The sequence below is a fragment of the Hypomesus nipponensis genome, chromosome 7, assembly GCF_054491055.1.
Source record: "Hypomesus nipponensis isolate SF chromosome 7, ASM5449105v1, whole genome shotgun sequence".
NCBI lineage: Eukaryota > Metazoa > Chordata > Actinopteri > Osmeriformes > Osmeridae > Hypomesus > Hypomesus nipponensis.
The window spans coordinates 11,625,249-11,643,541 of NC_140367.1; the positions used below are offsets into that span (position 1 = coordinate 11,625,249).

At 47.3% G+C, this 18,293-nt stretch overlaps 2 protein-coding genes across 2 annotated transcripts in view; both read left to right on the plus strand.

The window, feature by feature from the left end:
- The window catches only part of grm8a (glutamate receptor, metabotropic 8a), a 133,870-nt gene extending 132,878 nt beyond the window's left edge, over positions 1-992 (plus strand). The window contains exon 10 of the mRNA XM_084702027.1: positions 273-992. Coding sequence (XP_084558153.1) covers positions 273-322 — 50 coding nt within the window. The 3' untranslated portion in view covers positions 323-992. The remainder of the gene's footprint in view (positions 1-272) is intronic.
- Positions 993-11,045: 10,053 nt separating this feature from the next.
- LOC146276787 (E3 ubiquitin-protein ligase TRIM39-like) lies at positions 11,046-13,296 on the plus strand. Its single transcript, XM_084701761.1, has 2 exons — positions 11,046-11,162; positions 11,409-13,296. The coding sequence occupies exon 2, from the start codon at positions 11,411-11,413 to the stop codon at positions 13,040-13,042; it is 1,632 nt and encodes a 543-aa protein (XP_084557887.1). The 5' UTR covers positions 11,046-11,162; positions 11,409-11,410; the 3' UTR covers positions 13,043-13,296.
- Positions 13,297-18,293: the final 4,997 nt, after the last annotated feature.

Genomic DNA, 18,293 nt, shown 5'->3' on the forward strand with positions numbered 1-18,293 from the left:
CTCTTTAATAACTCTGGTCTGTCTCTCTGTCTCTCTTCTCTCCTCATCCCACCATCTCCGCCCACTGTCACCCCCCCCTCCCCCTGATCTCTCACCGTCCAATCTCTCCCGTGCCCGTCTCTTTCTTTCCCTGTCTGCTGTCTCTCCATCTCTCCTACCCCTCTCTTTCCATTCTCTCCTTTCCTCTTTTCCTCCATCCCTCCCTTCTCTTCCCTGCCCTCCAACTCTAACCAACCCCCCCCCCCCCCTCTCTGTTACTCCACCCTCTGCAGCTTCATCAACTAAGACGACCTACGTCAGCTACAGTAACCATGCCATCTGATGGGGATCCAGGCAGGACGGAGAGGAAGAGGTGTGGCCACCTGGGGGTGGGGTGGGGGGCCACCCCGGAAGTAACTGTCACACGCAGCTGATTGGCTGACTGGATGATGGACACAGGGGGGCCCAAGCTGGGTAACCAAGCATGAGACATTTTGTATTGTTCCGCATCAAAAACTCCTCCCACGACCGCAGAGAGGCGGGGCCACACAGACCAACAGCCAATCAGTGTGTCTTGTCTCCTGCCGCTCCTAGCACAATGGCCCAATCACAAACTGTTCATGAAGAGACTGAAACTGAAGAAAAAAGAGGTTCACTTTTATCAACACCTGGAATAAAGAAAAAAAATGTACGACAAAAAAGAAAAAAAACGTAACAAAACAAAAGAAATTCAAACAGTGTAAACGTTATATAAAAAAGGGGACGCAAGGGATGGGGAAAAGACATTTAAGAGAACAAAGTTTTAAAGATATTCTAAAAGAAAAAAATAGGAACCTATGCGACTGGATTATGTTTGTTGTTATTCTACTTGTAAGTATTTTTGTGATTGTGAAGATTTTTTCATCCTCGTCCCATGTCGTGCGACCTTGCATTCAAGATGACGCTGTCCCCTGTGCCAGCTCGTTGGATTGTAGCCTTGGGTTGTGAATCTGTCAATGCCATGGTTGAAGCATGCCAGTTTTTTATACAAATGATTTATTTATAATAAAGGAATGTTTTGCAAATGTGTAGATTTGTTTGCGAGTCCTTTTGAGGCGTGTGGCTGAATGTAGGTGCATCCAATGTCAACCTCGCTTCCTGAACTGAGCATTGTCCAATGTTCCCTCGAAGATTTCCTTTTCAGTGTGCTCCATTAAACGATCAATGCAGCAAATCCCTCTTCCCCGACAAGCAAAAAAACACCTTTTGTGTTGCATTTTTGAACGTGGCGTATATCATTCATTGATTTTGCCAGAGCTTTTACAAGGCTTGCAACATTTTTCTCCCTCCGTGTGGGGGTACCGTCACCTTGCCGACGAGCTGCAGGCTGAAAGAGCCTGTCGGAGAGCACGGGCTGATGGGAAGGGTGCGTTTGGTTGGCGCGTGTGTGTGGCTCGGTACACGGCTGCACGGGCGGCTGGCGGCTCAACGTTAGGAGTTACAGGGGAGGTGAAGACTCAGTCAGCTGCATCACCGTGTCCTGTCTCAGAGATGGGGGGGGGGGGGGAGATCGATAACACTGAGAGCAGTGAAAAGGCGGTGACACAGCGCAAAGGCTCCGGCGTACGACAGCGCTCTTCCGGCACGTTCCGCCGGAAGCGGTCGGCGCTCTTCGAAAATGACCGGCGCTCGCTGAAAAGTCCCCTTTGCACGAATCGTAATCGTCACCACCGCTACTGTTCATTCGTAACCCGAATGGCAGGTTAAAGCCGTGCGGCCGCGGTTTCCTACAGACGGTGACGGCAGCATCCACCTATTTTACACCTCGCGCATAGCAACGAAGCACCTGAGAATTCAGTCCGCTGTCCCCCTTTCAACCGTGACGGATAAGGAGCGATGCTGCCCTGGAACCTGATGTCGCAGTATCCTCTGGCAGTTGTCCCCAAGTGGCCAATATCTGCCACTCAACAGCCAGTCAGGACCCCAGGGCCACCAATGAAAAGCCAGAGTGACAGTAATTCCCGAGTAATTCCAAACTATCTGTTGCCGGCCAATTCAATTATCCAGCCCAGTTACTGTCATAGCTACACAGGCAGATCAGCCTGGAGGGGGAAGGTCTTTTTTGGACCTCACAGGTCGCTATCAAGAGGCAAGCATCAAGCGCTCGTGTTTGTTTGTTTATTGGCGTGGGTGCCCGTGTGTGTTTGCTTGTGTGTCGGTCTGAGGTGATAGGGACGACTCTTTTCTGTATGTGTGTTTGTGCGGGGGTGGGGGGGGGGTGTATGGATGCGGTTGTCATGGCACCCTGACCAGATGTTACTGGCACTGGAGTCTTGATCAGTCTTTTTTTTTTTGTGTTGTTTTGCAAGAATGTTTTGGTCTATTGCTTCTATAATAAGATTTACGGCTGCTCCGAATCCAAATAATAATGTGATCGTGTAGGAGGTGTTGTGTTTTACTGTTCAGCTGTGTTGTTCCTGGTCCCGACAACAGCTTTCTCCCAGTGGATGGAGAGAGAGGAGGAGAACAGGTTTAATCTCCAAGCTGCCAGCTGCCAAACAGAAAACACAAGCACATACCCTCTCACACAATGCCTCCAATGGGTCTGTCTGTTCAATTTGAATGGGTACGACTCACTGCGGAGTGAAACCGTGCACGGACGCACGCGCACCCATTGCTCCCACGCACACTCTCTCTGAAACCCCCGCCCGCCTGCCTGCCTGCCCTTCGCACTGAGACAGAACGAGAACCAAACACCCAACGCCAAACCCATCGCGGACGCAGTGCTTCGCCACGAGGTCGGAATGTCGACGAGGAAAATAATAGTAAAAAGTGACGAGGAAAAGTTTGTCGACACTCTTCCCTCCGTGAGTCGCCATCGGCCCCTGTTTTCGGCGTTTTCATTCGCCGCTCCGGGTCTCCCTGAGCAATGAGGAGAGGGCGGCGGCGGCGGGATCGGAGTAGCTGGGGGGTGTGTGTGTGTGTGTGGGGGGGGGGTTCAGGCAGAGGGGGAGGGAGGGGGGTGGGGGAGGCGACACCTGGGAGCGGTATGCGCCGTCAGAAATGTCACAGCTGTCAGTCACGGCTCCCTGCTCGGCCCCGCTTCAGCAGAGGAGGCGGAGTCCCCGCAATCCCGCTAATTAGGTGGGGGACGGGGGGGGGGGGCAGGGGACGGGGGGGGGGCGGTGCTGGTTGGACTGCAGCTAGTCACGCGGGACCGACGTGCCACATCGCTGGTTCTGCTCGGGCGAATCTCGAGCTGAATACCAACACGGCCGGGAAAATGCTTAATAAGGTTTGTGCCTGTAGCTGTGCCTGTGCACGTTATTGCATAAAAGAAATACACCATTGCAAAGTCTGTTGAAACGACGGTCCATCTCGTGCCCCGTATGTAATGCTTTTTACCACCTGTACCCCATTTCACTTTTAATGTAGAGTTCCGCTGTTGAGGAAAGCATTTTTTTCAAGTGTCAAAGCATTTCGACAGCTCATCTTAACGATAGCGCGTCACCCACCCCCAGAGCATGCATCCAAGTGACACAGCCCTACATCCGAGGGCTTATTGGACTGCTGCGAGACAGGAACGCTGACACGTCGCCAGTCACATGACCCGGATCAGAACAGGAAGTCGGCTGCTGAGAGGCACCGACGTGCCGCAATATGCCACGGGGAAAAAGGTCACCTGTCAGCAGGATTCCGGAGATTTCTGAGCACTGCCGATGCCAGGTCAGTGTATGGTATCACCAAGCTTCTGCCTGTGGGAGCTCTCGGAGCCTTTGCCCCAGTTGCTTATAGGTTAAACGACTTCTGGTTTGCTGGCTGACATTCTTGTTCTCTAGGTCATAGACCACTGCGGGGGGCTTAGCGCGAATGACATTTGGCCTTGCTGACTTGACCTTACCTGGCATGATGCTTGTCGACACTGCAAAAAGGTGTTTTAGGATGTAGACCAATTTGATCCCTAGTTTGTTTGAGACCCAAATATACACTCGCACACTCGCAATGATAAATGGAAACGCTTGCTAATGCTTCGCTAATGCAGAATTGCCCGTGTGAATGAATTGAACAAATGTCTGTTTCTCTTTTTTTAACTTCCATGCTTTGTCACTGTAAAAAAACAACAGCATTGTATTCAAATAATATGAGCGATTTTACACTTGGAAAATGGAAATACTTCCTGATCTTACTGATTATGAGTCATGGACGAATGGTGACACGTTGCCAGAATGAAGGTGGAATAAAAACCATATTCTCTTCCAGAGTGGAGGAAGGGGTTGAAAGAGGAAGGAAAATGGAAGGAAACACCAGGAAAAATCATATATATATGTATATATGACGTTTGGGAATAGCTATATTGCGTCTTTGGAAGCTGCTTGACTGCTGAATCCAGCACAGTGCGATGTGACCTGCCCCCCCCCCCGCCCCCCCCCCGCAACCCTCACTCTCTCCTCTGTGACAAATTAATTTCCAACCGCACGTCTCGCCAACGAGCATAATTGCTTTCGGGGACTTGCCAGCGAGACTGCGCACGGACGGCGAAGGCTGACATACGATCTTGTTCCGTATTGTGCCCGCAACTGTGATACACATATTCAACTGACGACTCTTTGTCACTGGGCCTTTGTCTGGGAACAATAAGTGACTTTGCCTCAGCCCAAGTGGCTTTCTCTTCCGAACGTGGATGAATAAAGCAGCTCTCGCTGGTTCATGGTGGCACCTTTCACAAGAGCAGGGAGGACGATCGAGAGCAATTATCGCTGCTCTCCCAGGCTTGGTGGGCCGCAGGAAGGACTGACATCTGACCTACTGATGGGCCTGATGGGGGTGGCGGGTGGGGGGGCACCGAGTGGTCAACCCCACCCGGTGCCCCCGGTCAAGGCTAGGACTGGGCCTCCGTCGACAGGAAAGAGCTGTGATGATCCTCCCGCTGCTCCAGTCATCTCTGTCACTCAAGGAGGTTTTGGTTTGATTGTTGCAGCCGGTGCCCAGCTGTAAACTGGAGAGTAAGATCCGTCGAACAGCACCAAAATGGCCTGTCAAGTTTCATTGCCATACAACTGGATTCAAAATTCATGGATGTATGTCGCGCGCGGCGTAAATCCTTTTTTCCGACCTTGTGATTTTCGATGCTATCGATCGCCAATTCGCTTTAGCTCTCTCGAGCCTGGGACACAGGGAGAGAAGTGGGGGGAGAACGGCGCCCTACGACACGTGCCGTGAAAAAACAGAAAATCGCGAATGTCACCACAATCAATTGGTTCGAGCTGCACCTCCACCTGCAGCAGTTCAGAGAAACGAGTGGGCAACCAGAGCTCAGACGTTTCTCTGTAGTTCCGTCGCAGAACGTTCCTGTGAGGACGATCCCGACACCGTCCGCAGGTAAAAACAAATCCCATCAGCATGCTCCTGTGGCCTCCAAACTGACGCTGTTGCTACTTGAATGGTTTCATTTATTCGGCTGAAACAACTAAGAGTGTGTGCGTGCATGCATGCATGGTTGGGTTTCAGTGTGTGTGTGTGTGCGTGCGTGCGTGTGTGAATCTGCATGAACGACACTGCGCGTGTGTGTGTGTGTTTCTTGGCAAGTCTCCGTACGCACATAGATCTCTTTCTGCGCACTTTCCGATTTCGAAGCCGTGAGCTACAAAAGATGCGGAGTGACATTGTGGACATCAGATGGATTTTGCCTTAAAAGCTACAGCCCATTATTGTAATGGGATTTGATTTAGACAACATGTTCACGCCTGACGAATCGCACAGAGCAATTTAGTCCATATAAAACCTTGTCCTTTTATGGTTGGCGAGAGGGTACATCTAATAGCACAAACTGGAGACAGCTCGCGTTTTCAGGGCCCATTTAGAAAGTGCCAGAAGGCATCTGCCGTTGCTGGACCTATTGGTCCTGTCAGTCTGTATGCCTGTCTGTCTGCCTGTCTGTCTGCCTGTCTTCCTACGTCCCGGGCGTCCCGATGATTACCTACATGCATGTCTGCCTGCCTGCCTACCTGTCTGTCTGTTTACCTGTCTGCCTGCCTACCAACTTGCCTGACCACTTACCTGCCTGCCTGCCTGCCTATCTTGCTGACTACCTGTCTGTCTGTTTACCTGTCTGCCTGAATACCTGCCTGCCTGCCTTTCTGCCAAACTACCTGTCAAGGGGTCTGAGTAACAGCACAAAGCAGCACTCGTGCTCTCTGCCCACGTTTGAATAAAAAGGAGACACAGTTTGTAGAGTTGTGGGGTTGAGGTCCATTGAAAAGAGGTTGAAGACTCACGTGCAGGCAGAGCAGTATATGTCCAGCCAGCCTTACAGCTAGCCAATGTGATGAATCATGTCGTTTTTGGTCATTATTAGAGTTGTAAACCTGGGGGCCTTTCAGTCAGGCTCTCTCTCTCTCTCTGTCTCTCTCTCTCTCTGTCTCTCTCTCTCTGTCTCTCTCTCTCTCTCTCTGTCTCTCTGTCTCTGTCTCAGAGAAACACACATACACAGATTCCCACACACTTGTGCGTGCTGGGAGCCCAAACAGTATGAACTCAAAGTAAACATACAGACAATCCAGCACACAGTCTCTCGTTCCCCCCCACACACACACACTCATACGGATGGTTCTGGTACACCATTGAGCTCATTTAGAAGACAAACGCACAAGGGGGCTGTGTACACAGACGCTCATTGGATCTAATCTGCCGCTAAACCATCCAGAACGACACTTGTTACCACTGCGGAGGACGCCTAAACGTTGATCTGTTCAGCGTGATCGTTCTGCAATAGGCTCGTCCCAATGACGACATTAGTTAGATAGTAAACAAGCAGTTTTGCCTGAACGTGAGAGGTACAATACTGAGCCTCTAAGGGAGAACGCAAGTTAACCCAAGAGAACATGGGTGTTCTGGAAATAACTATGAGAGCCATTACACAACTGTGTAATGGTGTAATGTAACTGGGAGCTGCACAGACAGGGACCGCAAGGCCCTACGTAGTGTGGCCCGGTCTGCTGAGTTCATCATCGGCAGGAAGCTCCCAGCCCTACAGGACACCTACCACACACGATGCCTCAGGAAAGCTGGCAGGATTCTAAGAGACTGTTTCCACCCATCCTTCAGTATTTCTACCCCGTTGCCTTCTGGCAGGCGATACTGAAGCATTCGGTCTCACACATGCAGACTGGACAACAGTTTCTTTCCAAGGGCCATCAGGCTTCTGAATGAACATTGATATGGACACCGATGCACTTCTCCCTAGTTTATTTTACCCAGTCACTTTCAGCTACTGGTTGCACTATCAGCAATATTGCACTATTGTACTTCACTTGTCTCAGGTTCGTATAGGTTTATAGGGTTAGTATAGGTTATCATGTATATTATGTGTATTTAGAGGTTTAGTATACTGTATTGAATAGGGTATATTATTTGTATATTAGGAGGCTTACTATAGCTTAGCTTATCATAGATGTAATCTATGTTCTGTGTACTTATATGATATGTTATGCCAGGTTCGTTTGCGTTGTCTCGTCCAAAGAATTTCAGTGCCCAGTCTGACCCTGTGTTGTTCTGTGCATCTGACAATAAAAGACGTGAACAACCTTTCCGGTCCTAAAGGCATAGTCTGCATTCTACATGCTCTGCAATTCCTGTTTATGCGTCACGTACGTGAGAGCAACTAGGTGTTGGCGCGTGTGTGGCCGTGCGTGCGTGATTTGAGTTGAAGACAACAGGGTTTAAGGCTTTCGCATAGGGCTGTGGAGCCTCAGTGTCAGTGACTCAGCGATGCGTCTGACGTTGTGTCGAGCCCGAGGCAGTACAACAGAGCCCATGGCTACACGCCACCCTGCTCTGCTCCTGCTTCTGATGGGTGGGGGGGGGGGGGTGGTGGTGGCGCGGCCTCCCTCCGTCTCTCTGTCTTCTTCTCTCCGTCCAGATCTCTTCGCCGTCTCTTTTTCCCTCTCGGTTGTGTGTGTTTTTTTCCTCTCTCTCTCTCTCTCTCTCTCTCTCTCTCTCTCTCTCTCTCTCTCTCTCTCTCCCTATTTCCCTATCCTCTCTCTCTCTCTCTCTCTCTCTCTCTCTCTCTCTCTCTCTCTCTCTCTCTCTCTCACCCTATCTCCCTCACCCTATCCCTCCCTCAAACACCCAAGTGTTTCTACCTATCATCTCGGCTCTGCATGCTCCCTACCTCAGTAAGAGGGTCCTCTGTCATGGGTGCCAACTCCTGGATGAGATCCACACAGAAGGCACAGCCGCCAAGCCTGCTGTGTCATCTCCAGCAGCCTCATTCATCTGCCTATGTGTGTGTGTGTTTGTGTGTCCCCTCCCACAGGGACTGAGATCAACGACGGTGTCAGAGAACAGCCCTGTTAGATCACTAGATCCCTGGTCACTAGATCTGGGAAGGTCACAGATGAATGTTTCACACGTGCGCTCGGCCGTGGCAACCCACAGGGTGCAGCAGCTTTTGCGGCTCCCAAAAACAGTCCCTCCTGTCGTGGCAAATGTGCCTGCACGTTGTGCTGTGCACGTTCCCGCTCCCACCGGGAAATGAACTCACCACCTCTGACTTCCCAAGCGCCACCACTACCAACTACGCCAACGAAAAGCTAGCAATTTCCTGACGCGGGTGGCCTTTTACATACTTGAGGAGTGAGTTTCACCACACACCGGCTACACTAGCTGCTCCAAGGCAGGAGGTTTCCCAATTAGATAGAACCCTTGCCAAAGACAAATCTACAGTATTCCATTGCAACACATGGTTATATCAGTACAAGAGTATCTTGTACTGAAATGTAGATAACACACACATAATCACTCTGCACACACACATGTAATACACGCTTATATTCACACAACTCCCTTTCAATGTCTCTCTGTCATTTTTCTCTCATCACACACTATTTTTCTTTCTTTCTTTGTTTCTTTCTCTCAATCTCTCCCACTCACTTCAGAGTAATAAAACCCTTCCTGTCAGCTCACTTGCTAGATAGAACTCAGTCATGAAAGGGTTAACTTTGTTCAGGACAGAGGACTCGGAGGGGAGGAGCCTGAAATGAAATGAAACCTAAGAGGTTCTAAACTCGGGAAACACGTTCTACTAAGTTTAGGTAGAGAGTGATTTGGTTATTTTATACACAGAGATCATAGAAAACAACATCAGTACCAACAGGTGAGAACAGAGAATCAATAATTGAAATACTTGATTTGGCAAAAATGGTTCCGCTTAAATCGGTTGCCAACCGCACCCAATGGAGACAGTGTCTCGACATCCGAGCAGAGAGCAGCGACGCATTCCCCCTACGACAGGAAACACAGAACCCAGGGTGGAGGCTGGGGAGGCGGAGGCAGCAGGATGACTGTGAGCGTCTGTGTCGCACTAGCGATGCATATGCTGTGATACCCTGCTATGTACCCCGCCCTGTTAGGAAGGAGTGCCCTGACAGTGTGAGAGGACGACTTGCTAGTGACGCGCTAGGTCTCGGAGTCTCATGCATGAACCAGTTCTGCCAGATTAAACTCAGTTCATTCAGTCAGTCTAGAGAATAAATCCAACACTCAGTAGAGGTAGAGTACTTGTCATGTTAGGTATTCACCACTAGATATAGATCGACACATTTACAGTATTCTGTACACTTGTAAACGGTGTAGTTCTAAGTGAAATCAAGTCAAGTGATTGGGTATTACACTGGACAAGCTGCTGTCTTGGTAACAACACCTAGACTGTATCATGGGAATAGGTGTTACCAGGATGAGAACATGCTCTGTGTGTGTGCCACCTCAGATCAGCTCCAGGTGGTCCAGTCACTGGTCTGATCTCACCTGGAGTTCTGCCCAGTCACATGCTCAGCAGCAGCAAGGAGAGATCTCAACAAGCTGCAGGTGACTCAAACCAGGCTGCTAGATCAGTGCTGGAGTGTTCATTTCACTGTCAAACATCCACCTTCATTTCTGACGAATAAAGACAATGCTTGTAAGGTAGCTGACTTCATGTTACCAATGTGCATCATTGTGTGATAGACCTTAGAGAATGAATGAGTAAGTGTGTGCTCTGCATGTGACAAAGAGGGGAACATCCAGTCAGGGGAGGTTTGTATGGATGTCAGACTCTCTCCAATTGTCTATGAGTGGTGTACAGGGTGTAGTGATTTACTGGGTGATTGGTTTTGTGATGTAGAGTCCTGCAGTACAGACAGAGTACAGGGTTCAGACACAAGTTGTATTGTAGGAAACATGAGAGGTGTAATGACCACTAAGGTTGTTATGGTGCTTCATAAATGGTGGAGCTAGTTCTGGCATGGCATTCAGGCTGTGTGTTACGTCATCAGCTGATGTCACTCACGCGGTCACCAGCAGGTGTGAAGGTCTCTGCCTTCCCGTTCACAGACCCTGACACACATGCTCACACATCATGTGATACTGTGTACCTGCATGTTGTGCTGTTGCTGCCACCCTCCACCATCCCCAGCTCCTCCATACTGTCTTCTGGATCATCACTACAAGATGTTGGTAATGCTCTGTGAAGCCTGTTGACTTTGCTTCTATAAGTCTACACTCTTAAGTTTACAATGATTCCTGTCCACCAGGGGATATTGTATTTGATGCTCCCTGCCTTGTTATTGTACGTACTTGTGCTATGCAAGCTATGCTCTGATGCAGGGAGTTTCCCCTTAGATAGAAGCACACTGCCAAAGACAAACCTATTTCCATTGCAAGAAATGGTTAAACACGTGTGTTAAAAAGTCTAAACATTAAGTTTGATGTGCAATGACTGTGCTATGACAGCTGCTCCTAGGCAGAACGTTTTCCTATTAGATAGAACCATTGCCAAACACAAAACTACAGTATTGCAAATGGTTAAATCAGTACAAGAGTATCCTGAAGGAAATGTAGATAACATACACATGCTCACTACACACAAACACATCATACTCACACACACTTTTATTCACACAACTTCCACTATTTTTCTTTCTTTCTTTGTGTTACACTTCAGAGTAATAAAACCCTTCCTGTCAGCTGACTTGCTAGATAGAATTCAGTCATGAAAGGGTTAACTTTGTTCAGGACAGACGACTGGGAGGGGAGGAGCCTCTTATCGTTATCTCACTGAAACGAAACCTAAGAGATTCTAAACTCAGGAGCCACGTTATACTTCAGGTAGAGAGTGATTTGGTTATTTTATACACAGAGATCATAGAAAACAACATAAGTACCAACAGGTGAGAACAGAGAATCAATCAGGTGTATCCAATGATGATGTGGCTAGTAAAATACAGACTGTTGCTTGACTGACGTTTGAAAGACTATAGAACTATGCTCTTCTATATGCAGTATTTATATATTGTACAATGTCTGTACGTGATATTCCTTCAATAAAGTACATTTTCAACAATATACTATTATAGTTTTGTTCATGAGTTCATAGGTTCAAAAGATACATAATTTAACTTCTGGTCTTATTCTAGAAATGGCTTCCTGCAGCAGTCTCCTGTCTGAAGATCAGTTCCAGTGTTCTATCTGTCTGGATGTGTTCACTGATCCTGTCTCTATTCTATGTGGACACAACTTCTGCAAGGCCTGTATCACCAACTTTTGGGACAACAGTGACCCGTATCAATGTCCCATGTGTAAAATGACTTTTGATAAGAGACCAGATCTCTATGTCAACACTTTCATCTCTGAGATGGCTGCTCAGTTCAGGAAGTCAGAGCCACTGAAAGCAACCATCAGTTCAGACCTGCGTCCTACTAAACCTGAAGTGTCATGTGACATCTGTACAGGTACCAAGCTCAAGGCCCTGAAGTCCTGTCTGGTGTGTCTGGCCTCTTACTGTGAGACTCACCTGGAGCCTCATCAGAGAGTTGCAGCCTTTAAGAAACACAAGCTGATCGACCCTGTGGAGAACCTGGAGGACAGGATGTGTCAGAAGCATGAGAGACCCCTGGAGCTGTTCTGTAGGACTGACCAGACGTGTGTGTGTCGGTTCTGCACTGAGACGGACCACAAGACCCATGACACTGTTCCTCTAGAGGAGGAGTGTGAAGAGAGGAAGACTCAGATGAAGAAGACAGAGGGAGACATGCAGCAGATGATCCAGGAGAGACTGGAGAAGGTTCAGGAGATCAAACTCTCAGTAGAGACCAGCAAGAGAGAAGCAGAGAGAGATATATCAGGCAGTGTTCAGGTCTTCACTGCTCTGGTGCGCTCTATTGAGAGAAGCCAGGCTGAGCTCATTGAGGTGATTGAGGAGAAGCAGAAAGCAGCAGAGAAACAGGCTGAAGGGTTGATTAAAGATCTGGAGCAGGAGATCACTGAGCTGAAGAGGAGAAGCACTGAGCTGGAGCAGCTCTCACACACTGAGGACCACCTCCACCTGCTCCAGAGCTTCCCATCCCTGAGCACCCCTCCACACACCAAGAACTGGTCTGAGATCAGTGTCCACAGTGGTCTGAGTGTGGGGGCAGTGAGGAGAGCTGTGTCTCAGCTGGAGGAGACACTCAATAAAGAGATGGAGAAGCTACCTGAAGTCAAGCTGAAGAGGATTCAGCAGTATGCAGTGGATGTGACTCTGGACCCTGATACAGCATGTCCATGTCTCATCCTGTCTGAGGATTGGAAACAAGTGAGAGATGGAGGCATAAAGCAGGATCTCCCTGACAACCCAGAGAGGTTTGATCTTTGTGTCTGTGTCCTGGGAAAGCAGGGCTTCTCCTCAGGGAGGTTCTACTATGAGGTGCAGGTTGAGGGGAAGACTGACTGGGTTCTGGGAGTGGTCAGAGAGTCCATCACCAGGAAGGGGAAGATCACAGTGAGTCCTAACAATGGATACTGGACTGTATGTCTGAGCAATGGAGATGAGTATGAGGCTCTGGCTGGCCCCTCTGTCCTCCTCTCTCTGAGCCAGAAGCCCCAGAAGATGGGGGTGTTTGTGGACTATGAGGAGGGTCTGGTCTCCTTTTACGATGTGGAGGCCAGGTCTCATATCTACTCTTTCACTGGCTGCAGCTTCACTGAGAAACTCTATCCACTCTTCAGTCCCTGTTTGAACGATGAAGGTAAAAACTCTGTCCCTCTGATCATCACTCCTGTTACACAGTGAAAAACTAAGATGTGGAAATGCTAGAGTTCAAAATAAAATGTGATTATAAATCTGAACAACAGTTGTGGGTCTGAGTCTGTGAGTCAGTGTCCCACAGACTAAGGCCTTGACTCATGGACTGGGGTTCAAGTCCAGCCTGGACCATTGCCTGCTTTTACCTTACCGTACTACCTTTCCTGTCAATCTTCCACTGTCTGTATCAAACAAAGGCAAACATCTGGTAATTTGTTGTAATCTTAAAACAGGAAATATTACCCAGTCTCCCGTCATGTTTTATGTTTTTATGTTTCACCTAAATGCACCACTGATTGAAAAAAAACTCCTTTAAAGGAATATAAAACCAGATTCAAACCTCAAAAAAAATATGAACACTACCACAATCAGTGAAATGCACAAAACACCACGAGATCCTAACATGGTGCTTGTATTCGTGGACGATGTACAAACACACAGTTGTGTTTCAGGTATGAGGTTGGGGTCCGTCCATTTGGTCAGTCTAGAGAACTAGAGAACAGTCCAACACTCAGTAGAGGTTACAAAGGACAGGAAAGGTTGGGTTGCGGGGTAGGGAATGGGATATTGCTGAGTTATGCTGAGAGAGAGAGAGAGAGAGAGAGAGAGACAGAGACAGAGACAGAGACAGAGACAGAGACAGAGACAGAGACAGAGACAGAGACAGAGACAAGATTAAACCATTTTAATCTTATAAGACTTTCAAACTGTGAGAGACCACAAACATAAATATAGATTTAGCCGTTTTGCTCCTACAGTGCGTGGTCAATCTTAAAATGATCTGCGGATTGTCGGAAGGGGCTAAATTGGGCAGATTATCCTGTGGTGTGTCCCCAGCATTAGAGGACTTGAATACTGCATGCCTTCACAGACCCTGACACACATGCTTACACATCATGTGATACTGTGTACCTGCATGTTGTGCTGTTGCTGCCACCCTCCACCATCCCCAGCTCCTCCATACTGTCTTCTGGATCATCACTACAGGATGTTGGTAATGCTTTTTGAAGCCTGTTGACTTTGCTTCTATAAGTCTAAACTCTTAAAGGGGAGATTGATTGCAAAACCAAATTTACCTTGTCATAGTTGAATAACGACAGTTTGGTGTTTAAAATGAACATACAGTGAATATCGAAGTCCATTGACACCTCTTTCCTATGCAAATCTCAAAAAGAAAATGTTTCGCTGTAAAACGCTAGCTTTTCAACAAAGCCACCGGTGTGACATAGGACCGGGGACCGCCCTTGGCTCTGGTCTGTATCTTTGTCACGCCCCAAAATGTACATCCAGACCAGCCCGAGGTAGCGTCTATCTCCGAAACAAGTTTAGCTGCGCGCTGCTCTGTGTAGGCTACTTATAAGGAATTACAAAGAAGAACGTTTTGAATTATAACAAGGACATTGAAAATGGACCACGGTGGTAAATGCTGTGTTCCAGGCTGTACAGGGAAGGCTAACACTCACAGTCTTCCCAAGGAGCCAAACATTCTACAGGCATGGCTGCTGTTGTCTATGAGAAGATCCCGGCGAAATTCGACACTCAATCATTCATTTGCTCTGAACATTTCACCTAAGACAGTTTTGATCAACCTTGGACAATTTCAAGCAGGATTTGCTAGGAAGCTGAACCTGGAAAGAGGTGCTGTTCCGACCGTATGCTCATTGCAACAGCAAGCTGGAAGGACAGTATGGTGTTGTGCTAACAGTTATTAGCAATGCTAACGTGTCCTGTATATAGCATAGGTAGAATGCTAAATACGTTTCTACACACATCAAATGACTCTAGCTAGACTACCTGTAGTCGGCATTAGAAGGAAGCTTCCGAAAAAATTGCCAGAAAACAAACAGCAGTCTGGCTTATTGCTAAAGCCTGTCTAGATAATCTATTTGAAAGAACTGGAGAAAAGGCAGGTGCTAGATACAGGATACGTTAGCATTGCTAGTAACTGTTACTAGTAACACCTAGAGTAGGCATGTAAACAGTGCCGCTGCTAGCCATTTTGGTGCCCTACGCATAATTCCTTTATGATGCCCCCCCCACCCCCCACCACTACCACAGCTGCCCTGTCAATGCATCCACTTTCTGTGTTTGATATGATGCTAGTTATGGAGTTAATGCGAGCGCGCAAAATTTTGGGGCCTTTATTTGAGTGCATAATAGTTTTTGGAGCATAAACAAAATATGTAAAATAAACAGTCGTTTTTCAATTGGTAGAACCTTGTCTTGTGAAGGTGATGTATTTTTGTCTCTTGATTTTTCAGCCCAACCATTACGTTTCTTAGCATGGTTTTCCAAATTAATTATAAAAATGTAAAACTGAAAGCATGCAGCAAGGAGCTCTCCACCTTTATTACCCATTTAAAAACTATTTTATCAATCGAATATAAAAGCATCATATAATGTACAGTAAAGTAACATCTAGCTGGCGTCAGTTATTTCAAATGCATAGATAATGTTTAACAGTAAAATCTAAATTTAGTTTGCACCTAACATATTTGAGTGTGCTAAAATTAGCAATAACGTCAGCTAGTTCGAGGTGTATGCATAGGCTGACTTTAATTTAGCAGCACATTTCCCTATTAAACAATAATTAAACATGGACTTACCTGAAAGTGATGGTGAGACACAGGCATCGTCTGGCAGTTTATTTCTTTTTCTGCCCCTGACTCCTGTTGTCTTTTTGAGGCACCATCGTAACGTTTTTTGAGCAATTAAATACATTTCTTGTTTTGCCTGTTTTGTGATATACATGCCTAAAAGGTGCGTAATATTTATATAGGCCTACTGAAATAATATCGGCGTTATAATAATTATGATGATTTTTCAGTTGGCAATTTTTTGGTGCCCCCTCAGGACTTGGTGCCCTACGAACAGCACGTAGTGCGCATTATGGGAGCGGCGGCACTGCATGTAAGCTTGTTTAGCTTGCTAACGCAAGAGCATTCTAGGTAGAATGTGTGATGATTTAGCCTAGTTTATTGGCAATGGGGCAAACGTTGTTTCATGTTCCTGACTGTGTTTCATTCAAATACATAACCTGTGTCATGTAAATCTACAATTAAAGATGCATGTTTGTCCAGATCTTTGTCAGGTTATTTTTCAGCAAGATATCTAGAGCTAGCTAACTGAAGCCGAGTTGAATCAGGATATGGTTTGGTTGCTAAGCTGTAGCCTAACGTTCTACCCACCTAAGTCAATCCAGTTTGCTTCAACAACAGAAGTGTAAACATGTAATGTTATCATTTCAAATGATATCTAGTCAATCTGTTGAAAACAGTGTTGTGTAGACATAATAGATTTATTTGCGCGTTTTTATTTCAAGTCTCCACCTTCGGTGTTTCAGTGAGTGCTGCTGTTGGCCGTGTTGCGTTTTTGCTCCCCAGCTTCACTCGTTGAACACCAACCAACCAATCAGCGCGCAGCTCATCTAAATATTAATGAGCATACCATAAAAGGAGAAAAGCTAGTATTTTTTTCCCGGGAACATTTCAGAGTATCTATCAGGGGGCATAGAAGAGCACCCGGGCCATTTTCAACCCAACTAATATTCGGAGACCTTAACGAACAGTGTGACACACCCCAAAAACCCAGTCAATCGCCCCTTTAAGTTTACAATGATTCCTGTCCACCAGGGGATATTGTATTTTATGCTTCCTGCCTTGTTATTGTACATACTTGTGCTACTGTCAAAGACAAACCCATTTCCATTACAGACACACACACACACACACACACACACACACACGCTCACCTGACCCCGGGCTTGCTGCGCCCCTGGGTTGCCACAACACATAAAAGAGTAGAATGTTATCATCATGTTACCATCTATCCTTTATTGTCTCAGGATTTAGAGGTCCCAAGGGGAGAAAGAAAAGGCCTATTTCAATCTCATCTAAATGTATTTAAGTAGAACTTAATACATTTAATTTTTTTTGCACAATTGGAAGTGTGATGCATTGACTTTGTGTACTTATTTAAAACCTTATAAGTAAATACGTTTGTACTTTAAGTATCCAAATGTTTCGCTTGGGGTGAGTCAGAATAGACCAAGGCTAGAATCCCATTCCCTCCCTCCCTTTGAACCTTTCCCTTTCAGACACTCTTGGGCTGTCAATATCAGCCACAACACCGCCAGCTATTTGTTCAGGGATGCTATGATTATCAAGTGAGTTATTGAGGAAGAGTGAATAATGACTACTTAAAGGTGTGCTCGGCATCGATAGGGCAAAAATGCAATCACCAAACAGTCGGAAAAGTGAAAAAGACTCATAAAAGACTGCTGTGCTTGAGAGGGAAGCTGAGAGAAATGATTTGTAATTTCCCCACAGGAGAATCAGAAACGGACGCAACCACAAGAGGTCAATGAGCGCTAATTAGACGTGACAAATACCCACTCGTCGTTGTGTGCACTCGTCAGAAAGAGCCACGAAACCAAGAGTGACAGCAAAGCACAGTGTGACAGCCAGCCAAAGCTAGTTAACTTTTTCTATTTACTTTTCTCACCTTTTCATTTCCCACCATGGGCCTTGTTGGTCGTGACCACGAACGTACGTGTCCGCCGTCCGTCTGTCTGCCACTTGTCCGAGGCTACCATCTGATGTTTCTCTCTCAATTCCCCGTTTCATTTATATTCGAGAATTTCCCCATCCACCGAGATAACGGAGGATTTGCTCCACCCATCGTTCTGGCGAGAAACCCATATAAAAACCAGTCGATCTGGACAAGCTCAGCATAGATAAGCCGTGCGTGGAGTTGCCCGCGAACACTTCAACCAGATCCGGGTCTATAATGACCGAGCGTAAGTTTGTGTGTTTCGTGTCCAGTTACGATCAGGCATAAATCAGTGTGCTACAGGTCCGCTCTGACCTTGCAGAGGGTATTCTCATTATGACTCCGGCTGTGAGGTTTATAGGCTGTGGCTATGTAGGCTCAGTTTAGTGCCTGGGAGATTTAACAGTGACAGTGAAACTCGGGCTCCTATACATTCTCCATAAGCCCCGGAGTCCGGGGAAACCTTATCGGAGATCAACATCCTATTCTGTGCTATTCCGTCTGTTTGATCAGGGCAGTAAACAGGGGTTTGTGGTCTTGGTGGAGAGAGGTGGGCTGTGGGCGGGAGCGTTTGTGTAGCGGGACGGAGCGGCCCCCGGGAAAAGCCCTGCTGCGTTTCCGACGGCGATTTGGTGCGTGTGAGAGTGCGGCGCGCGTGCGGCGCAGTGCCTCAGGCTGCTGAGCAGGC

Excerpts from the sequence above, each read along its gene's own strand:
- LOC146276787 (XM_084701761.1), top strand. The coding sequence starts at position 11,411 with ATGGCTTCCTGCAGCAGTCTCCTGTCTGAAGATCAGTTCCAGTGTTCT.